This window comes from Lygodium microphyllum, chromosome 8 (assembly GCF_053477565.2).
Source record: "Lygodium microphyllum isolate KBCC chromosome 8, Lygodium_microphyllum_v1.1.10, whole genome shotgun sequence".
NCBI classification, from domain to species: domain Eukaryota; kingdom Viridiplantae; phylum Streptophyta; class Polypodiopsida; order Schizaeales; family Lygodiaceae; genus Lygodium; species Lygodium microphyllum.
Window position 1 is genome coordinate 120,319,020 of NC_141142.1, and position 25,559 is coordinate 120,344,578.

At 41.1% G+C, this 25,559-nt stretch overlaps 1 protein-coding gene across 1 annotated transcript in view; it reads left to right on the forward strand.

Moving 5' to 3' along the window:
- Positions 1-11,335: 11,335 nt before the first annotated feature.
- Positions 11,336-25,559, forward strand: part of LOC148032803 (vacuolar ATP synthase subunit H family protein) — a 56,775-nt gene continuing 42,551 nt past the window's right edge. The window contains exons 1-2 of the mRNA XM_087683474.1: positions 11,336-11,490; positions 11,569-11,694. Of these exons, the coding sequence (XP_087539600.1) occupies positions 11,461-11,490; positions 11,569-11,694 (156 nt within the window). The 5' untranslated portion in view covers positions 11,336-11,460. The remainder of the gene's footprint in view (positions 11,491-11,568; positions 11,695-25,559) is intronic.

Consider the following 25,559-nt stretch of genomic DNA (forward strand, 5'->3'; position numbering starts at 1 on the left):
CATGATAACATTTAAGATATTGTCTAAAGCTAGTTAATATAAGTCCTCTTGTTAAGCCTAGCTATAGTTGTATTAAAAATTGGCCTAATGTTAAGTTTTCCAAGATAATGATTAATGTTATGTTATAACTAGTGTTACATTGATCGACCTCTTGATTAATGCATAACAATCAGTAAGGTGTCTTTATTACTAAGTGACATAACATTAATCATGTTTTACATCATTTTATATGTTGCATCCGTGTTTGGTTTATTGTTAAATTAGCCATTACCCTTAATTGCATACATATGATGCAATTTTTTTGTACCACATAAATGTTTTTGGTTCTTTTGCATTGTTGCGACCCCATTTTTTATTCGTGCATGATTTTGGTATTTTTTGTTTCATGGAAACTTCATAATAATGCATGTTGTGTGTAACAAGACTAGCACTTATTCCTTCATAATGTATTGAAAATCTTCAAGTTACTTGCTTACTCTTGCAATGCCCTAACACTATATATAAGCTTATGTAACTACTTTCTCTTGGGTACAACCCTGTATAATTGCTTGAATATGTACTTTGTTTGTTAATATTAGGCACATTTAATCTAGTACGATCGAAAAAAACTTACACCATAAGTTGTTTCTATCAATGTTTTTATTTTAAACTAACCATAGTATTCTCTCACATCTTAACTACAATGTCATCATTCTCCTTTGAATTAAAGAGCACATACCTTCACTCTCCTTACTTTTCACTTCTAGCCTTGTGATTATAAACTACTCATACCATAGGCATCTATCCACTTTTCCTACTTGGTGACATAGATTTTTCCCACACTCTATAAAAGGAAGATATTGTGCTCTAGTCGATGCTATTTTGCTATTTTCTTCCATTTTTTCATTTTTCCTTTCATACCCACTATACTATCCATTTGGCCTTCAAGCCTATGAAGGAAATGTTCTTTCAAAAGCACAAGGACTATTCTGATTTCTCTACATACACATTCTCTCTTTTCAATATGGATAGAAAAAAGGTAATTTTGTTCATGGTAGGTGAATGGGATAGCAACCGAAAGTGCTATCAACAACTGCAACACAAGATGATATATTATTTCTCACTAATATTTTCTCTATTTCGTTTGCAGGTAAAAGGCACCTCCCCTCATCCAAAAGCATGTTTGCATATTTCTACTCTATTCTATTGATGTAATTTATGCTTCATTTTTGAAAGTCACTTAAGACTTTGTGTGAAATTTGAGACCATTTTGCAAGCCCTCATCCATTTTTGCTTTCATATTTGCCTAGTATTAACACATTCTCATAGGAACAACCACTTGGATAGCTATTCTCTATGATATTTCCAACTTGTAAATTGCTATCCATATCATCTCCCTCTTAGAATCTGTAACTTATGGTGGGATATAGGGAACCTCTTCTAGTCCCTTCTAGTTTTGTATAAGGATTGCTATGTTGCATCAGTGCTTTAGAATTTCCATTAGGATCTTAAATACCAATACCATTAGTTATTATCATAATTATGAAGTGTTGTTTTAGCTCTAGCTTGATATAGCCAGCTAACTAAAACTTTATCACATCTCTCTTTATAGTCCTAAGGTTTCCATCTCCAAAATAAGAACTCACACATGAGTTGCCACACTCAAAAAGAAGAAGGTAACCTTCTTGCACGCTCATTAGTGGCTACAACATGCAATAAAGAGCCTTTATGCTATAAAGATGATTTTTTATATGATCGTTGGGTGGAACCAATGAAGGAAAAAATTGATTCCATCCATCAAAATGATACTTGGAAGCTAAAATCCTAGAATAGATGCTTTTTTGTCTCTTCATACCAACCACAAAATAGACAAAGGGGAGATAGTCTAATTCTCTTGGTGAGCATAGTGCGGAGGGGCAATTTCTTCAAATTAGCCTCCACCCTAACACATTTATCTTGTAGGAGGGAGTAGTCCTCCAAAGTCTTTAGATTCTTATTTTCCACACACACATCTTGGCCATTGGAGACTCCTTTTTCGATTTCAGTTGCAAATTTAGTAGGATCGTAAGGGAATGGAGACCAATTACCCGAAAGGACTAACTAGGTCCATTAGGGTTGTGTCCTCCTTCCTAACTATGAAACTGGGTCAATCCTCTCTTCCTTGTTAGGTCACAAAGGAGAGCCTCCCGATTTCATGATCTATCAACATAAAGCGTTCTAGTATCAATTCAATTGACTACTAGTTGCTCTGCTAATTATCCCAAATGTCTACACACATTGTAACACCTTTGTTGTGTAGAGCCCTAGACTCGCCCTAGATAGCATGGGATTCCTATGGATACATGCACTAAGCAAAGGGGGAGAGACAAATGCTACGACTTAGTGAGGAGTCACCCTTCCTTGCCTCCTCAAGTTCCAAGAGGCATTGTTATTATTTTCTGCCAGTTAGCCACCACTAATCTTGCGCTACATCTAATCAAGGAATTTTAATGACTAGTAGGGGGCATGAAATAAAACCCTACCAAATAGGACTATTCCAAGTCCCTTCTTTAATCTTAGTCAAGGAAATCATTCTCTTGAGCAATGCCATATTCCAACTCAATGCCTTGATGGATAGGCCCTCTAGACAAGCCCCTCAATGTCCTTTATCCTTAACTAACATATTCCTAATTTGGGTAGGGACCTTTTATCTGAATGGGATCACGTGAAACTTTTAATAAGCTTCTCTACTTTCACCTAGGTTGCATGTTTGAATGTAGTAGTGAGGCAACATAAATAGTGGCAGAGGCCAACAAGCTTTTAATAATTGTCAACTTCCCTATAAAAGAGGATGACACACTAGCCAACCTTTCATTTTCACCTGAAATTTATTAAAAACCACTTAAATCTTTGTGTCAAAGTGACCCCAACTCTTATTGGGCCCCCAAGGTACTATATCAACTCTCCATGCTTCACAACCTTGAAGCCTAGCTAAAGGATCCATAGTTTTGGTTCTTTCTAGGATAGGTTAAAAAGTTTTGTTTTCTGCCTAGTTCACCTTGGAGGTAGAAAGTTGAGAGAATTCTAATTAGTATACCTCTAAGAATCTAGAAATGGAAGCTCTATTAGCCCATATGATTAAGCATTACGATCCATGATTAAAGCATTACGATTAGAGTTGGAGGCCCATCAAGTAGGGGTAAGTCATTGATGGTGCCATCTTGGATGCACTTGTCAATTTCAAAAAGGAGCGGATCTGTGATGAGCACAACAATAGGGGCGCCAAGGGCACTTGTGAAGGGGAACTAAGAAGGTAAAGACTCCATTGATGTTGATTGCAGTAGAAGAATTCTTGAAGAGGGTAGCCACTAGGTTGATGAAGGTAGAGCCAAATTTCATAACTGAAAGGACCACCAAAACAATAAGCCTAGTTAACTTTGTCATAGGCTTTATCCCAATACATGTAAACTATAAAGTTTGCTTGCAAATTGAGAGCATAGTCCATGGAGTACACCAAGTTTAGGAATGTGCCAATAAATCATTTGTTATGGATGAATCCAAACTGCTTCCAATGAATAGGCTTAGTGAATAGGTGATTGACTCTTAGGGTTAGAGCCTTTGCTTCAAGTACCTTACAAGAAAAGCTTAGCATGGTAAGAGACCTCTAATTGGAGACCTTTGTGCAATCCCAAGACTTCAGGATCAATTTGATAACTCTTTGATTCATGAATTGGGGCATGAGGCTAGATTGCCTGATATAGTTGAGTAATGTCACCAAATTGGTTCAATAAATGGGCTAAAGCTTTTGAAATGTTTCTATTGGTAGGTCTTCAGGGCTCGGGGACTTGCTAGCCTTCATACTAAAGGCCACTTCTTTGACTTCTTCCAAGAAAAAGACCTGTCTAGTAGGAGTGTTTGTCTAGTGTCAATGGGGACCACTATGTCAGTTAGAAAATTGTGGAGCTTGTGTTTATAATATGGGACAACAAGTGCCTCAATTCCTATAATGGCTATCCTTCAACACTTTAACTATGAAGGCTTATTGTACACCAGTTCTCATTGTTGATTCTCCACACATATGATTGCTTCCTTCTTCAACTTAACTCCTAGCCTAGAGAAGCAGAAGTAATTAAGTCCTTTCCCAAGGAGTCCCCATCGTCCTTTCAACTTGATTTTTGCTACCTATTGCTTCATCTTGCTTAGACTTGATAAAATCTTTGATGTCCTTTAAACATTTTTGCAATATTGCATCATATGGGTAGCCTGAGAGGGCAATTAACACACATGCCTTACTCTGTAGGCCAAATCCTGTGTATTCCTCCTAGCTGTGGCTTTGCATCTCCCATGATCCTTAGCTATAGTAGTGATAGCCTCTTGACATCTCATCCAACTATACTTAGGAGTGATATGAGGGTCTCTAGCTCGTTCCCAAGCATGGGACGTCTTGGTAAGGATAGCCTTCTAAGAAGGAGACATTTAACCAATTCATTGCTATTACCTACAATGGACTACATAGTAAGGCTACCCTTATCTTCCAAGAAGGAGGCATTTAGTTGGAATGGAGGTGGTCCATTGCTGTTGTAGGGTAATCTGGCAAGTAGAATCACCCTACAAAAAATCAAGATAGGCATATGATCAGAGGCCGCAAAATCATCAATAATTGAATACTTTATTTTGGCATTGAGCCATCCAGCTCCTACGCGATGAAAGGTGGAGCCTGAGTGGAAGCACAAGCAAGTGGAAGCAAGAGAGAGATAAAGTATGGAGGAGAGAGAGAGAGAGAGAGAGAGAGAGAGAAGATGTGGGAACTCCAACAGTCACAATGTGGAACTGGTCTTCCCTTATTCATTAGTCATTGAAAGAATAAAGAATGAAGTGACAATGATGGGCACCCCCGCCAGCTATAGTGTACAAGTGTGCAAGCACTGTAAAGTGTAGTGAATACATGAGCGGCATAGGCACAGGAGCCTTTACCCCAAATAACCTCCCACTTAAAGGCGATTATGCCTTGAGTGAGGAGTGAAAAGAAAAAAGAAAAGAACAAATGTACATAAAGTATAACAAGATGAGGGATAGATGCCGTCTCATCAAATGGCCATCATCTTTCTAAGGAAAAAAATTTGCTTCATTGAGAGATTTTTAGTGAGCAGATTTCTAGGATTTTGGTTAGTTGAGATCTTGACAAACTCAATGGACTTTTCCTCAACGACCTCTCTAATAAAGTGGCAACGCACCTTAATGTGCTTTGTCCTTGCATGGAAGATCAAATTCTTGGCCAAGTGAAGATCACTCATAGAATCTAAATGTAGTGTAGAGACCACATCAGTAAAACCAAGGTTGCCTAACTAGGGAGCCTCCTTGCAAGCCTTAGTGGCTACAACACAGTCTACCTCTATAGTAGATAGGACAATGCATTTTTGCACCCTAGATATCCAAAAAATAGTACCTCTAGCAAAGGCGAAAACATAACCAGAGGTGGAATTTTTACTAATTGCATGCCTACATAATTGGAGTCAGTGGACTCCTATATCTTGTCTACCATAACATATGCACATATCTACAATGTCCTTAAGGTACCTCATGATACCCTTCATGGCATCTCAATACTACCTACCAAGTGTAGTTATACAACATGCTACAACTCCCACTGCAAATGCTATGTCAAGATGAGTGGCTATCATGGCATACATCAAATTTCTCACTACGGATACATAAGGGATCTTGGTCATCTTGGCCTTCTACTCGTCAGACTGTGGACAATCAGCCTAACTAACCTTCACATGAGAAGCTAAAGGACAACCAATAGGCTTAATATCTTGCATATGAAACCACTCAAGGACCTTCTAGATGTACTTTTGTCTGACAAGTAAAAGAGCCACTTAGAGCAATCACACGTGATGTGCATCTTAAGAATATGTAAGGCCTATTCTATGTGCTTCATCCTAAAGCTCTTCTTGAGCTAACTTTTCAAGGCATCCAACTCATTATGAGCTCTCTCGATGATTAAGATATCATCCACATAGAGTGTAAAAATCATAAGGTTGCCATCATGGGCCTTCTTTGTGTATAAACAGGGATCCATATCACTCCAAGTATATCCTTGTGAATGATGAAATCATCAAACTTGTGGTACCATTCTCTAGGTGCCTACTTAAGGTCATAAAGGCTCTTTTTCAACTTACAAAACTAAGTGTTTCTCGCCTTTTTCCTCAATGCCCTTAGGCTATTGCATATAAATCTCTTCATGCAAGTCTCCATATAAGAAAGCTATCTTTACATCCATTTGAGAAAGGTCCAAATCTAACTTAGTAACCAAAGCCAATACCAAGTGTAGGGTAGTCATCTTGACTACAAGAGAAAATACCTCATCAAAGTTAACACTGTGTTCTTACTTAAAACCCTTTAACAACCAATTTGGCCTATTTTGGCTTGGAGCATCCAAGGATATTCTTCAACTTGTCCACCCACTTGCATGGCAAAGCATACTCTCTCCACTAGACAAAGAAACCAAATTTGACGTATGATTTTTGTGCAATGAGTCATACTCTGGCTGCATGGCCCTTTCCTAAGAGTGACTATCACTTCTGTGCATAGCTTCATCATAAGTAAGGGTCTCACTGGTATCTTTCACCATAACATAGTCCATGGAGGGCTCAAACTACTCAAGAGGATGTCTATCTCTGGTAGAACGTCTCAAAGCATGTTAAGGAGCATGTATATCCTATTTAACATCATGGTCATGGGCCACTAGAGCATCAACTATAGGCCATCTAGCTAGCTATATGGAAGCGAGAGGCTCCTCTTGAAATATCACCCTATGTACCTCAACTACTTGCTCAAGCTGCTTATGCATTTTCTCCTTGTGGAAAATAACATCATGGCTATAGATGACCTTCCAAGCTTGCATATCCCATAGATAATAGCCCATCTCACCTACATTCCCCTAACCAATGAAGATGCATTTTGCAAACTTAGGATCTAGTTTATCACACATCCTTGGGAACATGGCAAAAAGCCTCACAAGAAAAGATACGCAAGTGAGCATATAATGGAGGTTTTCTAGACCATACCTCCTTTGCAACCTATAGCCAATAGCAGTGCATGGGGATCTATTAATCAAATGTACAATAGTAGTAATTGCCTCACTACGAAATTGTTGTGATAAGCCTACATGGCTAAGCATACTATAGACTCTATCTTAAATCATCATGTTTATGTACTCAACCATACCATTTTGGGGTGGGGTATATAGGGCAATCAATTGACACTTAATGCCCTTCTCATTACAAAACCACTCAAAGGCTTTAGATACATACTCACCCCTCTATACCTAGACTAGTTCTCAACAAGAGCAAGCCAATGCTAAAAAGTAGCTAATATATCTAAATTTTGCTTTATGGGATATGCCCAGACCTTATGTGAGTCATCATCAATGAAAGTAACAAAATACTTAGCACCACCTAATGACTAACAGGGCATAAGTCCACAAACATTAGAACGAACAAGAGCAAAAGGCTCACCCATGTGCATAATGCCAGACTTCTAATGTGAACTACGTGTAATGCCATATTTCTTCATCCAACAATATAGCCTCTACATCCTGCAATTTCAACCCATTAATAGGCATATTTGTGCACACACAACAGTATCGAATGTAAGCAAGAAGAGAAATGGTGGAAGATTATCCTTAAATTCAATCTCTTGCAAAGATAAGTGACTAAAAATAGAATGAAACTCATTTAAGTGGGTGGACATGCAAGCTCCCTCCTTCATACGAAGGTCCATGGGTCGTTTTAGCCTAATACATTTGAGAGGTAGGGCTCTACCTATCACATACATTATGGATCTTCTCTCATAATTGCCATACATTCTACCCTTCAAAGATAACATTGTAGTATACATGCTTAGAGATTCACAAAATGATTGTAGATTTATATAAGTCATCCAATTTAGCCCAATCTTGTGCATTAAAGTCTTTGGGCTTTATACTTGTGTTTGAATGGCTTGATCTATCGTTTCTACACCAAAACTTGCCACATTTGTGCCTTCTAGTAGCTACAATTAGTGCCATCCAATTTGTCAATGTTAAACAAATAGTACCATTTCATCCACAAGCCATCATGTCAATAAATGAAAGCACAATATAAGAAAACAAGCTACTATAAATTACTACAAATCAACCCCAAATCATAGCCAAGTCAAGGTCTAGACAAAAGAAAACACCAAAGTGTAGGGCTGTCCACTAGTTGTGCCAGTAATGAACTGTCTAATCAACACATCTACTGTCATAAGAATGCATAAACATGCAAAAATAGCACTACTATAATAAATGCAATAGTGAATCCAAGATCAGTTGTGTGGGCAATTGATCAAGAAAATCCAAGCTCACACTATTAGGTATATTTTACAACAAATGGGATATGTAAGAGCAACTAGTGGTGAATATGTATACAACTCATACCAAGATCTATCATAACCTCAATTTGTCATCGAGGTACTAATTTGGCATCAATAGGGTTATATACTAGCTCCTATGAGAAAAGAAACAGTTACAAGTCTATAACAACAAGTTTGTCTAAATATTTAGCTAATGGATGAAGTAAGGGAGCTCCAAGTGATGTCGAAACACATGTCACAGATGTCGAGGAGTTTGCTAAGTTAGTTATCCAAGTACTAAGAGCCATATGAGTTGTTGTGTACCACTGTCAAGTAGGGAAGGAGCTTGAGAAAGAAAGTGCAAATAGCACACTATTTGTTGCTATAATGGATGTAGGTTATCTCCACAAAGGAGCACTCAATGAGTACTCAAACAAGCCTTCATAATGCCAAGGAAGTAGCCAATTCTTGTCTAATAATTGCCAAGTGGTGTAGGGAGTAATGTGTGCTAAAGACTCAAGGATAAGGTCAGTTGAAAATGGTTCAATCTTTGTTGAACACACTGATGTGTTTGCTAAATCAAATGGCTACCATGGAGCATCAATCGAGGCTCAAACAAACCTCCTTATTGCTTGGAAGAAGCCCAAGAAGACCGGGAGCAAGATGAAAAAGAAATTGGTTACCTCTTCAAGTTTGAGCCATGGCTACCATGAATGTGAATTGTAGGGATTCAATCCAGGCCGAAGGAATGTTGAGTGAAGCTCCTCAATCAATGCTTTGATACCAATTGAAAGGTGGAGCCCAAGTAGAAGCACAAACAAGTATAATCAAGAGAGAGATGAGCTATGGAGGAAGGCACAAGAAAGCAAGAGATAGAGAAACACATGATGTGGGAACTCCAACAGTTACAATGTGTGACATGCCTTCTCTTATTCATAGTCACTGAAAGAATAAAGAATGAAGTGACAATGATGGGTGCCTGCCACTTGCAATGTACAAAGGATGTGGGTGCTGTAAGTTTAGTGAATACAGGGGCGGTGTAGGCACATGCACCTTTACCCTAGCACATGACATAGAATTTGTCTAGTCTACTTCCTTGCCAGGTAGATACCACGTGCCTATTATGCCATGTGAATTTGATCTTAGTCCCTTTAGAAGCCATTACTACCAAGACTCCCAGGTCACATGTGGTAGTAAGGAGTTTCCACAATTCTCTTGCTTTAGATAGGATCATACAACTCTTATGTGAATGATCTCCTTCCTTGCAAGTCATATTCTAGTCATTCATTGCCCACTAATACATTTCTTTCTTGTAGCTGCTATTGAAGGTAGTCCCATTGCTTGACTTTGGTGGCAATGCAGTTTGCTGCATACACAGAACAAATCATATAGTAAAGTCCCGCCCTTACCCCTAGTTGCTACATTGTAGAAGGTGGTGAAAACATCAATCTGGAATGATTTAGAAGCCTCCTCATCCATCTTAATCTCCTAAAGAGCTATAAAAGGTGGCTTATGGCTTCTAACAAGACCATAAGTGATTTGCTTCCTAAGAGCTGAGGTGAACCCCCTAACGTCCCAAGAGCTTAGAAGACAATGATGTCTTCTCAACACACTAACGTCCCAAGAGCTTAGAAGACAATGAGGTGAACCCCCTAACGTCCCAAGAGCTTAGAAGACAATGATGTCTTCTCAACACACTATAGTTGTTTCATCCAGAATCTTTTGCTCATTGATTGGGGCATAGAAATTTTGATCCACAAGGGGGAGTTTAGAGCAAGCTTCTCATTAATTTTCTTGACATTCCCTTTGTTATCGGTGACCTTGGAGCAACATGCTCCTTGTTATTTTGCACAATTGCCTCCTTCCTTATTTGATCCCCCCCCCTTCCCCCGCCCCCCTTAAAAGAAGGAAGCATAGAGCTCTCTTTACCACTATTTGGCTGACGCTAGTTTAGAAGGTCGAACTTCATCCTTCAAGGACTTACCATCATCTCGCTTGTTCGCCTTTGGAGTGATATTATTGACTCCCTTCTTCTCTTCCATTTTTTGTGGAGACTGGTTCAAATCACCCTTGCTTGCTTTAATGGGGTAGTTATGGGCAAAGTGGCCATTCCCTTTGTAGTGGTAATAGGTATCTTAGGACACTAAGAACCTAACACTAAGGAGGACTTCCATAACCTTAGGATCTTGAAGTTGTAGAAACTTCAGGGGCTTGTTGCACCTATCCCAAAAGCACATGCTTAGCTTGTTAACTTGAGGAGGCCCCCAACAAGTTGTAGGAGATGGATAGTATTAAAATTTGCCAATGTCGACACGATAGCAGTAGCTTCATGCACCAACCAAGGAGGCATATCTATTTACTCAATCCAGAGAAGGCACTCATGAGAGAGAACACCATTAGGAGAGAAATATGACAACCATGACAAATCATATACTAGGTTTCCTCTCAACCCAAGAGTAGAAGCTACCACCCAAGCATGTTCTGCTTTGGATCCTGACAATGCCAAATAGAAGTCTTTCCCAACATTTTTGAATTGGACAAGGTTAGCCTTACCTTGGTAGGTGGTGTCAAACCATCAACAGAAATCAGCTTCAAGAGATTTCAACTCCAATAATGACCCAAAATTTGCACATAAGTTCAACCATCTTCCCTCTATCCCTTGAAAGAGGTTGTTTCCATTATAAAACAAAGACATTTGGCATCCATTAGTATTGAAAAGAAGAGCAATTGCACATATGTATGCATCTGAGCATTGCCCGTTTGTTATCGCATTTCCTTGCTTTTAAAAAGGAGGAGAGAGTTTATTCAAATAGCATATCTTAAGCTGCACCACATGGGCTCTTAACTCAATAAAACTAGGATTAATTCTTCCATCGAATAAATATTTATCCATTTGCCACCATACTATTGAGAAAGTACAAGCGCTAAAGGGCAAGGCTAAAGATTTGGGTAGAACTTGGACTCTTAATTATGAGAAGCTGTCTTATTATTTATTGAACATTCGTGAGATGCTGGCTATTCGTGGGTTGACGTCTCTTCTATTAAATGATTACACGCGACCCTTAAAACAACAACAGTGCCAGAGAGAGACAGAAAAAAGCAAGAAGAGAGGAGATCCCAGACGCGATGGAGGCTCAGGAGCTGACGACCGAACAGGTCCCCTTTTCTTTGCAGAGCATCTCGTCTCCGTCACCGCCTTTCTCGACCGTGGTCTCAACTGCCGCATCTTTGCAGGTCCTCGAAAGAGTCATCCCTTGGGAGGCTTACGTCTCTGCCAAACTTATCAATGGGACCGGAATGCAGCTTCTGCGTAGGTACGACCATCGCCCCCCCAATGTGCAAGCCGCTCTGCTCGATGAGGTAAGAACGGTCCTTTAAACACCATTGTAGATCTGGATGCTTTCGATTGTCCGTTGCTTGATCCTACTGCCAGTTCGATCATATCATCCTTACTAGTTCAGGAGCAAGGCGTTATAGTTGTTTAACATGCGAATTCTGCGGCAAAATCAGGCTGAGTACTCGCTTTCGGGATACGAGAGTGATTTTTTGGGTCACTTCTGACCTCAGTCCAAAGTGGGCAGGTTGAAGACTTAATTGGTGCTATACAATTGACCAGTATAATTAACACTTCTACTTCAGCTCTGTCTATCGTGAATGTAATCTAGATTGGAGATTTATTGGTCTGACATATCTGACTTTGCTCAGATGGTCTAGCAAATGGTGCTAGAATCTCTAAGGAGTCTGTTAAGCGACTCATCAATGACTCAACAATACTAAAACGTCTTCAAAGCTGTTCAAAAGGAAATACACCAATCTTGATTCTTGTATTCAGATCTCAACACGAGACTTAGAATGAAAATAAGGAGTGTAAATGCTCAGATGCAACACTCAAATTGATTGGCTGATAACATTAAGGTGAAGCTCCAAGAGCCTCATGGTGTGCTGACCATAAAAAATGCCTAAAATATCCTAAATAATGTGCTCAGCCTCTGCATGCATAGACTCACACATGAGCTGACATATTTGCTAACACTCTCTTTCAGATCATGGGTGATTTGATGCAATACAATGGTACAATGAGAAGGAATAATAAATCATACAACAGAACCACCAAGTAGAACCATGGATACCCAAGCAGTGGGTGATCAAGCCACCACAAGGTGCCTCGGAGAGAACCTAATGTCGATGTCGAATGTACTAGCTCCTGAAAATAGAGAAGATCATAGCATATCTTTGTGTTTGTCCCAATATCTCGTAGTAGCATACATGACCATCTTGTCAAAAATACCTCTAGAACATACGTGACCATGGATTCCCCACCTTTGGCCAGACCGCCAAAGTGTCCCCTCATATGAGCTCATGACTAGGAACCAATCCTGCTCTTTGTCAAAGAAACAACCCATCATGAACGTGGTTGTCAATCCTAGCTCCAAGATTTGAACTTGCTAGACTTCAATCGATGCGTCAGGGAAGTCCCTCTCTGGATTCTGTGGATCTGTATAGATGTATAGATGAGGCGCGGCTGCCTCATCTTACCACCCTCTCACACTCCCTCTCTAGCATTGGAGAGTCGTGAGGAATGCCATCATCAGCACCACTAGAAAGTAGTTGAGAAAGGGGCCATCAATCCCTTTCCTCGAGCCAAAGAAGCTAATCCTGCTTTGTCTTCTTCTTCTTCTTCTTCCTCGAAGCCACTAACTTGTTGCAGTTCTTCCATAAATGACCTTTCTTTTCACAGTGGTAACACTGGGTCTTCAACTTCTTCTTCAAACCCCTCTTTCAAGCTGTAAGAGCCTCACTAGAACCTGACGAAAGTCTTCCCTGTAACCACAATGATGCCTCATGCTCAAGTAGCATTGAGGTCATATGTGTAAAACTGATAGGAGTTGATGATGTTTGCGCCATCAAAGCATTTGCCACTCCATCAAACACCGAAAGGAGTTTAGAGGGTACGAGTCCAGTAAGATGAGCCTTTGGGAGATCAGATTGCATTTGCCGAAGCTAGTCTTAGATTTGGGTCACACGAAGTAGAAAATACTGGATAGTATCTTTGGCCTCAAACGGAATTTGTTGGAGTTGTCCATAAAGAGTAACTTCCCTCATGGTTGAAGGTGCCGTATATATCAGTTGCAACTTTATCCATACTTCAGAAGATGTCCTGCAGGAGGTAACCACCAGTAGGACTTCTTTGGAAATTTACGAAGCAAGGCCGAGTAGGCACGGACATCGTCTGAATCCCATGTAAGCACTGCTTTCTCATGGTTGTCTTCATCAAAATCGGTTGGAACAGGAGAAGGCTGCTAAGGACGTTCAATAGTAGCTTTGCAAACCATGTACCATAACCACTTCTGTATAAACCAAGCCTTCATCACAGCACTCCATGTAAGATAATAAGGTCCATGTAACTTATCATCAGGGGATGCGCATGAAGGAGCTAGAAGAGAAGTAGAAAAAAGAAGGTATTTGGAGAGGGAACATAGCCAAACCACAAGCACAGACTGCAGAAAATGAGAGTTCACATGCAGTATTTTCACCAAAATTTGACCAGAACAAGAAGAAATCTGCTGCAAAAAGTCAAAAAATCAGCTAGAAACTGCCTGAAACAGCAAAAATGGTCTGATAATGCAGTCACCTAGCCAGGAGGAGATGTAGAAACACCAAAATGCAGGTTAGAAACGACACCCAGGCAAGGGAGGGGCTGATGCAAGGTGTACAGATGCTGACATCAGCAATAATGCAGGAAAAACAGGTCGCTTGGTTGGAGCAGCAGTCGCCTGATCAGCAATGGTCAAAACAGTCCTGAAATCAGCCAAGAAAACACAGTAGGAGGATAGAACATGAAATCTGATACCATGTTAGAAGTAGAGCAGCAATGGAAGTGCAAGCATATGTTGTAATAAACTGCTAAAACACAAGACAAAAGAGAAAGGGAAAGAAAGAACACTAAAGAACATTGTACATATGAGAACTCAGGTGTATGCTCAGGAAATGAAATCCATATATCCAACACAAGATAGTTGCATACAACAGGGAGTCACTGGTTGCATGGGCACTAGCATTGGTTCCTCTCTCCACGGAGTCTCGACATGTGTGATGGCAGATGAGTCACTGAGTGAGGAGGAAGAGCCTGAATATATAGGACAAAAATATGTCCTCAATATGATCAGGTTGGCCAACAATAAATACTAAATATGACTAAATAAAGACCATAAAAAATGCCTAAAATATCCTGAATAGTGTGCCCAGTCTCTGCATGCACAAACTCACGCGAGTTGACATATTTGCTAACACTACCTTGCTTCGTATTTTGATTATTTAAGTACATTGGTGGATCATGTTGGTAGGGGTGTTCTTCATCCCTTATTGTAGCGTTGAGGAGTTGTTTTTTGTCTCGAGGCATATGAAACTATGGGCTTATCCATCATTAGAACATAATTGTGATTTCTTTACCATTGTAATCTCTTAATTATTATGAGGATCAATTGAGCCTCAATAGAGGATGTTAGAAATCAAGATACTATGAGATGAATTTTTTAAAGGGTGTTTGATAAGGTTGGGTTTTGGGAGGAATTTAAGGTGGTTCAAATAACACCCTAGTGCTTTTTGATGATGATGACTGACTTGGTCCATTGCACCAGATTCTTTGCATATTTTCTTCATGTTTTACCTATTGAAAGCATGCTAATACAATGTGTTTGTGTAAAAACATGTCTTGCTCTTTTGAACACTCACTAGGTCCTCTGTGTAAATCTCTTACTCTCTTGAATACTCTAGAATAGTCACTAGGAGGAGGGTCCTAGTGTGATCAAGTTTTGCTGTTCATTTGGCTTGTGAGCTTTCCTATCTATGCATAGGAACAATGCAATATAGCTCGTGGGATCTTGGGGATCACATTATTGAGCTATTAAATTTTAAAGATTGCATCGACACAAAATTATCATGCATTTAGTCCTAGTTTAGCTCCACAAGAATAGCCCCAAAAAGATTGATTCATCAAAAAGAAAATTTATTTTGATAGTAGGACAAATGCCTAGAAACTCCCTTTATAAGGATATGTTATGGGCATCTAGTTAGCATATATGTTAGCTCATGTGTGAGTTTGTGCATGCCAAATTCTAGGCACATGTCAATTATTTTAGGCATTTTTACTATGTATTATTTGTGGCATTTTTGGGGCATTTTGATGCCAGTCATCGAGCATTAAAATGTTGGCCGACCAACTGTTATGTATGGTATATTTTAATAAGGAGCGGTTATGATACATTATTTGTGGACCTATTCCACGTGCACAACGTCCTTTTCCTGTTCACAATGGTTTTGATGAAGATGATCGGGAGAAAGCTGTGCTTACATGGGATACGGATGATGCGCGTGTCTATTTTGCTCTTCGTTGATGTATTTCTAAAGAAGTTCTACCGGCGGTTACCTCCTGCAGGACATCTCTAGAAGTATGGTCGAAGCTTCAGATGTTGTACAAAACACCTTTCACCATGCGTGCAGTGACACTCTATGGACAGCTCTAGTAGATGAAGTTCGAGAATAAGGATGCTATTCAATTATTTTTGCTCCGTGTTACATAGGCACAGGACTAGCTTCAACAAATACAGTCTGCTCTTTTAGAGGCACATCTTGTGGGAACAGTATTCTACAATCTCCCCCCTTAGAGTTCGATGGAGTGGGCAATGCTTTGAGGGCGAAGACATCCTCGACACTTTTAAGCTTTACCCATGTTGTTATGTCCATGTACATCCAGATGGGCGCTAGTAGCACTAGTCACAGTGGTCATGGGGTGACTTAGTGTGAATGCACCAAGGGCACATCGGGGTTAGGGCATATGAGTTCTATAAACAGGACTCAAGGCCCTATTGTGCACATTCATTGTGTGATCACCACTCTTGGACTCTTGGCCTGTTGGCCAATGCATTCGTACATTGGGATGGTGTGGGTTGGTGGTATGCAACACCAACCCTTGCGATGTGGTTGTGGCCTAGAGTGTTGCTAGCTCCTAGACTCGGGGGTGAGCCCATTTGGCTCTCTACTGGGAGGTGAGTCTGATGTCCAATCCCTTTTATCGCGAGTTTGGCTTGTCGTGTCTCATGTGTAGGTTGGATCCTAGGGGGGAACTTAACATTGGTATTAGAGCTTCAACATGCAATTGGGTTCCAGACTCGATGATGTGTGTAAAACCACTTTTGCTTACGGAACCGTAATATGGTTTGTGCTTGACAAGTACGCCTTTTTCTTGTTAAGGGTGCTATGGGACATTGTTGATGGGAGAGGCATGCACAGGGGCCATGTTGTGGCGGGTTATGGATACGAGAATAAGGTATGTTTCGTATGCATGCTTGGGTTTTGTATTGGGGTAATGCTAGTGTGCAAGAGTTTTTTGGTTATTTCGACAATTGGAGTCCAGGGAGCTGCTACTTTGGGGCTATAGCAAGATCATTGTTGGAAAAATGAAAACTGTGACCCGAATCAGCATTAGAGAATTTCCATTGATAATAAACTAGCATTCAATGTTAATGTTAGCACAACCTTAAATATTAGTGTCATGTAATATTTAATGTTTATTTTAATGCTACCATTAATTTTAATGTTAACCGTTTCATTAATGTGAAATTAGCCTTAATTTTTATTAACACTAATCTTAGTTTGTGGTCATCTTGGATGTGGGTGTCAGGGAGAGAGAAACACAGACACCTTGTAGCGTGGAGAGAGAAAGACTATTGAGTTGTGGAGAGAGAAAAATGAGCTGTGGAGAGAGAATGATGTAGGTAGATGAGAGAGAAGATGGATGTTGACAGATGGATTGTTGTGGGCGAGATGAACAACAGTGAGAAAGGGAGTGGTGGGTATAGTCTTAGGAGGGGCGCGATGGTGTAGTTGCGGCGGGGCAAATAAGTTTGTGCCATGACAAACGTAAGGTAGGATTGCTATTTCGGGCAAATAGGGAGGTGAACATGCCATTAGCTGTGTTGTGAGGGAGTCGACGTGTGTTTAGGGTATGAAGAAATACTCTAATGCAAAAAACACAAAACCGATTGTATGACAAAGCTCAAATTGATAACACAGAACTCAGTTAGGGTTAGGGTAACTCAGAGATAGTGAACACAATAAATAATGAAGTGAATGATTATTGAATATACAATGCTCATACAGCAAACACACTATGTAGTGAATACTGAATCTCCAACTCTCGTATCTTTGGGATCAAGGTAGAGGTTATGAGCTAGAGAGTGTGTCGTATTGTGAATTAGATCTTGAAACACATCAAGGCAGCCTTTGTGTGTTGAATATCAACAAACATAGCCAAAGAGGTTGTATCTGATGTAGATAAGCAGTGGCGGGAGAGAGAGAGAGAGAGAGAGAGAGAGAGAGAGAGAGAGAGAGAGAGAGAGAGAGAGAGAGAGAGAGAGAGAATGCAGGTACTTTAGGAGAGAGAAACTAGGCGATAGCTGGAGACAGTAGATAACTGTGCAGGAAGTGTAGGAGGCGACAATTGGAGAAGAGGGAAACTTGGCAAACACAGATTTTGGATGATGGCGACATTGTTTGACTAATGGTGACAGGTCCAGCTGATGACATCAGCAGCCAATGCAAGGTATAGATAGTAGGTGATAGCTCCAGAGTACTAGGCAATAACTCCTAGATACACATGACAACTTAAGGCCGTAGGTGGAATCATGCGCTAGATAGTAATAGATAGCAATGGGAAGCTTTGATCACAATGTCCTCCGTGAACGGGGTGTGGGCAGCAAAGATATGACTTTTGAAACCTGCAAAAACGAGATTGAGGGAGAGTCGTGGGCTGCATATCTATTTATAAAAAGTTTGGGGCACCCAAATTAGGGTTTGGCATGTGGGACAGAGTAACTCTCTAGGATTGTGTTTCTTTTTAAAATAATAAGGTTTATTCATTAACTAAACCCGTTTTGGGGCTGTTTAAGTCAAGCTAATGCATTTTTAGCTCAACACTCCCTCTTAGATAGAGCCATGAGAAATAAGCGCGTTTATTTATTTTCTTTTATCCCAAGGTGTCCCACCCCAAGAAGCAGCCAGGGTATCGAGCAAAGGGTGCACATCGGTTGCCCAGTGACCCACGAAGACTATAGAGGCGATGATTATCTTACCAAGGGAGCCCAAGTGATCACCCTAGAGAGACGAGGGCATCGGATTAAGAGTGCTCGTCGACTGCCTAGAGACCTATTGAGTCATGCAAAGGCGGATGGAATCAACAATGAACTTTCATTCTTTTGTGTTTTGTGTATATGTGTGTGTTTTTTTTTCCTCCCTCTGTTTGCTTGTTGCCTTTGCTTTTCTTACTTGCTCATCCATTGTATTACTTGTCTCTCCACATATTCTCCATATGATTGGCACACACCCTTAGGAATCCCTAGGCTCTTATCCTGGTAGTGTGTGGGATTGTTTTGCCTGTTTTCTGAAGGTAGTGGGGCTATCCATCCTTATTTCCTGCACTTCGGGGCATAGTGACTCAATGGGATGAACATTGATTTGAAACCCCCAATGCTAAATCTTGTGATGTGTCCCACCCCAAAGCAGCCAGGGCATTGGGCAAAGGGTGCACGTTGGTACCTAGTGACCTACCAAGACTACAAAGGCGATGGTTATCTTACCAAAGGAGCCCAAGTGATCAGCCCAGAGAGGCTAGGGCATCGGACCAAGGGTGCTAGTTGATTGCCTAGGGGCCTACCAAGTCCTGCAAAGGCAGATGGAATCAACAATGGACTTTCGTTGTCTTGTGTGTTTTTTTTGGTTTTTTGAGGACATTGTGTTAGTTTTGTCACAAGATTTAGCATTAAGTGAGGGTTTCAAATCATATTCGTCCCATTGAATCATTGTGCCCCGAAGTACAAGAAATAAGGATGGATAGCCCCACTACCATTAGAAAACAGACAAAACAATCCCACACACTACTAGGATAAGTGCTTAGGGATTCCTAAGGGTGTGTGTGTGCCAATCATTCAGAGAATATGTGGAGAGAGAGCAATACGACGGATGATCAAGCAAGACAAGCAAAGCTAGCATGCAAGGAGAGGGAGAAAACAAAAACGAATTGTGTTTGGAGATTACCATGTGCAATGGCATGAGTATGGCGGATCCAGAGGTGACCATTCCAAGGGTGACCGAAAAGGGATAAATGTGCATAGATATATGTTTACATGAATAAAATGCCAATGCATGGGATAGTGCAAAGGAAGATGCACGTATTTATGCTCATGTAGAATGCGATGCAACGATGCCACTTGGACAGTGCCCTCACTTGAGAATTATTCATTTGCCAAAGTGTCCTTTTACAATCATGTCATCCTGATAGTGCGGGTGAAGTTACAAATGTCCATAATATATAATACAAAGTAGATAAATGTCTGAAAGTAAAAAAAATTGTAAGCATCATCATTACTATCAAGAGAAGGAAACCGCGGCCTCTTAAACTAAAAGGAGAAGTAAGAGGGAATCACCCTCTCCTTGTCAATTTGAAGAAGTAGAGGAGGGTGTATCCAAGCCGATCCATGGTAGAAGGTACGATAGAACCGGCCTATTGACCTCCTTGGTCAAAATATTTGCAAAATTGTCATTGGAAGACAAACTCTGGGTGAATTGTGCCTAGCTCAACCCGCTCCTTGGTAAAATGAAAATGAATTGCCATATGCCGTGTTCGAGGGGTGATGATTTGATTGCTTGCAAGGGCAATGGCACTTTGGCTGTCACAGTAGACAACTGTAGGTGTCTCACAAGGAAACTGAAGTACGGCCACCTAGTTCCTCAGATAGATGGCCTCAGTAGTACCATCGAAAAGAGTCCGATACTTTGCCTCGACCGTGGAACCACCGTCTCCTATGTACGGCTAGCCCAAGAGATGGGTGCCATGCCCAAGGTGTAGAGGTGGCCACCGTGGGAACGCCGGGTGTCAAGATCTCCCACCCAGTTGGAATTAGTGTACCCTTGCAAGCATAAACCATGATCTTATGTTAGTCCATAATTATAGGTATACCTTAAATATCTTAACACAGGAAGACAAGCAATCTGATGAGACTTTCTAGGTGCATTAAAATATTGACTAATCAAACGAACTGAGTATGGAAAATTTGGCTTAGTATGAATCAACCAAAGTAGTTTCCGTACAACAGGACGTTAGGTATGATCATCAAAAGGATGACATGAGATATCCTTTATATAGATGGATAGTGGGATCAAGAGGCGTGGCCATTGGTTGTGTTTGATTAGTCCCAAATTCATTGATTTGTTGGTCTCTCCACTTGAATTTGACTAAAAACAGCTTCAGTCCTGTTGAATCTAAGTCTTGGAGCTTTCAATTTTTGGCATGATTCGGATAGTCAATTGGCTTCATTCGCTTTGACAGAGATGGAAAATGCCCCAAATTCATTGATTTGTTAGTCTCTCCACTTGAATTTGACTAAAAACAGCTTCAGTCCTGTTGAATCCAAGTCTTGGAGCTTTCAATTTTTGGCATGCTTCTCGAGGCTGCTACTAAATCCAGATTTTTGCTCAGGTTAGGGTTGATAGTAGAGAAATCTGAAATTTCTTAGCATGTGGTGATCTCAACGCTGTGATCTTTGGAGGAAGGTTGTAGAAAGATTGGGAGATAAGAGAGAATGCTGAGGAGAGAGAAAATTCAGACTTTCTTTATGAAGAACCGAAGAAAATCAGTCATTTATTGCTATTGTCCCGTCTCAATAGCTTGTGGATGCTGTCTCTTGCTGTTGATTGGTCTTCTCCTGCCCCTGACTGCCTCAGAAGGTTCTCCAATGATTGCAGATTAGACAACAACATCTTCCTCTCTCTTGCAAGCTGAATGTACTAAAATGCCTCTTTCTAGCCTCTAAAGACGTTTTTCAGTCTTGCATGGGCATTTTGGACAAGTGACAGCCTTTCCAAATGGTTTTTGCAGTACTATCCATAATTAAATATTAAATTTTCGTCTTTAAATACTAAAAATTAATCTAATAATTATTTCAGTGCCCAAAGAAATAATCAGACTGGCCAATACTTAAATTGGCTAGGCAACTTTCATTTTTGAGTGTCTTTGCGCCATCTTTGATCATTAGATTGGTATTAGGTACCATTAAACGCCACTTTTGTAGTGTCACCAACTAACCCTTATGGCCAAATGAATGAGCTAGGCCGACAATTGGCACCAAATACCACCAAGTACCTGTGCGGCATAACTTATAGCAACTTTTGCCTTTGACATCTCGTGATTTCCTTGAGTCTCGGGCTCGTAAATTTACTCTAAAGGCTAGTTACACCTCACATCTACAACATTTACTTAACCATGTGATTAAAATTTAATCCACATGTTAAGTGAGGTTTCAAAAATACATGTTCTCATGACAACCCTCCCCTTTAAAATCCTTGCAATCATCCTTGATTGCACTGCGAGATGCATCAAAAGCAAAATAGTAGATTGAAATTTCCACAAGGCATCATAGTTAACACAACATTGTGCACTATTGCTCAACCATTCCATATGCCCAACACATATTGAAAATTACCAGCCAATCATAACATAACCTAAGACTCACAAAGAATCTCAAAAACATTGTTAGATTATCATGTGACATGTCTATTTCTCATGAGCTCAACTCATCTAGCAAAACCAAACCATAGCATAGTATAACCAAGCATAAACCATGGCTAAAACATCAATGATATCATAACATATGCTATTGTCCGTGGAACCAGATGTAAGCCATTGCTACCTTCTTGGATGTTGTTGTATGGTCCTTACCATGTTGAACACATGTTGTGGCGAGCCGTGATACCTCCTACAAAGGACTCCGACTCACTATGCATCGACGATGGTCCATATCGACCACCTGAATGGATCAAGTGTTTCTAACCACCCTGAATCTTGCGTTTATATATATGGGTCATGTCTTAAGTGTGGAGATACAAGGGTGTGGATCATGGTCAAGTGTTATGCCCCTGCTAATTAAACAAACCAATCCGCAAGGTTTTAAGTGTGGGGATGCGTACTACGTGTCTTGTATATATTTATCCATAAACACACCAATATTTGATCTTTAAATAATACCCAATTTTATTTAGGTCTTGTTGAGGTCCCTTCCTCACCCAACCATCATGTTCTACCGCATTTCCATGGTCTTTCCTAGCCCCTTTAGCCTTTTTTCCCATTTTTTTACTCTTCTATGTGAATGCATCCTATGTTCATCAAAATTGAAATCTGACCTTGTAACCCTATTCGTCCCTTCAAACTTGACATTTTGTTTACTGCCCTTTGTTCCGCACAACGGTTCCTCTGTTATTAAATTTTGAAAAATTTTACACAAATTTAATGTGTTTCCATGCGAACATGCCTTTCTTGCACCGAAACTATAGTTTGACATGATAGCCCTCGTTTTCCCCTTCTCTCGAACACTTTTCCTTTTTACAACTTATCCTTCCGATGTAGGGGTCAGTCATTATTTATTTTTGAGTGTTTATGGGTATTTTCTTACACAATTTTACTCTTTTTTCATGTGAACACCCAAAAGTGACCATACATGGTTCTCAAGTTGATAAAAAATTGAGCTGAAACTAATCAAAATTTTTGTCTAAAAAATTGAGCTGAAATTGATCAGAAATTTTGTCTTATATTTGAGGCAAAATTCATGCCAAATTGATCATAAGCTGATGCAAAAGTATAGTTTCAATGCTTGAGTGAAACTCATACTAATCTGCATATGTCTCACAGTGACTAGTAGACCAAGCAGCGACCTCATGGTAAAGATACTGTCAACACAATACCTTGCATGCATGCTGAATATATGCGAGATCCACTACATACAAGAGTTGTCCATAACTGGTGGAGTGGAAGTGCTACCTTCCCCTTGAGCATCAAACAATACTTCAGACTCTTACTTTGTTGACTTGATTGAGCCCAAATTGAAGTTGGCTGTAACTGAAAGGCATCTTGGTAAAGTTGCAAACAACGATTGAGGATGGTTTGCCAAGTCATCCTCTTCCATCTGTGAGAGTGCACAACGGAAGAAGAATACGAACACGGAGGAGAGGAGAGAGAAAGCAGAGAATGAAGGAAGAAAATCTGCACTGACTGAAATGAATGCTGAATACACTGAAATGGACTGATCAGTCCCTGCACGCAGCCCGAAGCTTCAGTAAGGGAATTAGACGATGGTAGCACCAAAGACGGAGAAGAAGGACGTCGGAGTGTGCACCTGCTGAAGAGAGATAATCAGCCAAGTGTGGGGGGCTGGCTACATATAGCCAAAAGAGCCCAAAACTGGCCGACCTGCCCCAGGGGCCCTAAAAATGGGCCGATTGCATTTAATGCAGTCCGACTGCATTAAATGCAGTCGCAAAATGCTGACGTGGCACATCTGGGGCCAAAAAATCCCGAAACAGGGGGACAATGCCTGGCAGGTGTGGGCAGCTTGGGAAATGCAGAAACTGCCCTAAAAATACACACTGGACCCCGACAAATAAAGGGAATGCATAGAAATGCAAACTGACAGCCAGTCCGACTGTGACTAGCCTCCTCCATCATAACACATGACGGACATGTCAGAGCTCCTAATATCCTCGTTTGACTCAGACTGAGGCTCACAGGCAGGAGATGACAAGGCATGACAAACATGACTGCTAATCCACAGCCGCATCACCGAGATCGTCCCCCTCTGAAAGGGATGGAGGGTACGAGGGAACCACCGGAGGAGAAGGTGGGGGATGGGAAGGAACTTGTGGAATAGAAGGTGCACAAGCGGGAACGGGTGTAGCAATAGACTGCCTCGGAGGACCCTGCATCAAAGAAGGGGAATGGAGCCTGTAAAGCCCGCTCTCCTGCCAACCTGTAGATAAGACAGCTCCTGTAAGAGAATCCTCAATAACAACGGCATGCTCGGTGAAGATCACTCGTGTGCCAAGCCTCGTAAGGCCATAAACTGAGAGGAGGGGAAGGCCCAAATCCGGAACATGTAGGGCCTGTGAAAAGGAGCTCGAAGGTCGGTCAGTAAACAAAGGCAATGTGCCAACACCACTAATAGGCACCGATAAAATGTCACCAATAGTAACTGAACCCTCTGATGGACGGAGATCCTGTAACAAATTGCCTCGGGGAGTCATATGACTCGAAGCACCACTGTCCACTAACCAAGGCTGGGTAGAAGACACTGCAGCCACGGAAGAAGGATCCTCCTCCAAAGCATGGATATGAAGGAACACTGACTCATGGGTAACAGCTGGTGTAGAGGTAGAAGAAGGCTCCGATGTAGATCCACCCTTCGCTCCTGGACGAAGGTGAGGGTACTGCTTCCAACATTTCTCCTCTGGATGTGTCCCTTTCCCACAGTGTGGGCACTTCGGTCTCTCTGAATCTGTGTCAGAGCCTGAAGAATTGTCCTTCTTCTTAGCCTTTGACTTCGTCTTCTTCTTCTGTCCTCCCGAACCTGCAACAAAGGCTCTAGTGGAGTCGGATCCACTAGCACTGACCTCTCTGAGTCGCTCGTCATGCTCCAAGACAAGCGGGGATAGCTTCTCCCATAGAAGCTTCTCACGGGTCCTCGATGTAAGAAGGCTGGTGTAGAAGACATCAAACCGAGGCGATGGCAGCTGAGTCAAAAGAATCATAGCCATGTCTTCAGAAGATATCGTCTGACCAAGGGATGCAAGCTCATCCCTCATATCCTGTAATCTGTTGATGTGATCCTTCATGGAAGGACTATCATCAATAGCGAGCATCCGCAACTTCTTTTCGAGAGATATCCGGTGGGCAAACGTCTTCTGTTGATAGAGAGACGCGAGCTTTCTCCACACGTCCGCTGCAGTCTTCAACCTGTGAACATGAACAAGGACAGAATCCTGCAAACTCAGAAAGAGGAAAGATCGGGCTCTAGAATTGAGCTGATCCCATAAGGCTGCACGATCCATAGATGTCCCATCTGCGGGATCCACCTGAGGCCGGGGAATAGGAACAGAAACAAGCTCCCAAAGATCAAAGGAGTCCAAGATACACTCCACCTTGCAGGACCATAGAGAAAAGTTGGAGCCATCCAACCGGTCCTCTTTGGGCAGCTGAGGAAGTACGGGTACCTGTACAGGGGGTACCAAAGGCTGCATCGTCGGTCCACTGGAAGGGGATCGCCGAGATACATGAATAGAAGGGGGACGGGAACGAGGAATAGACTCCATATGACGATCCTCGCGATAGAAATCACGCCTCCGTT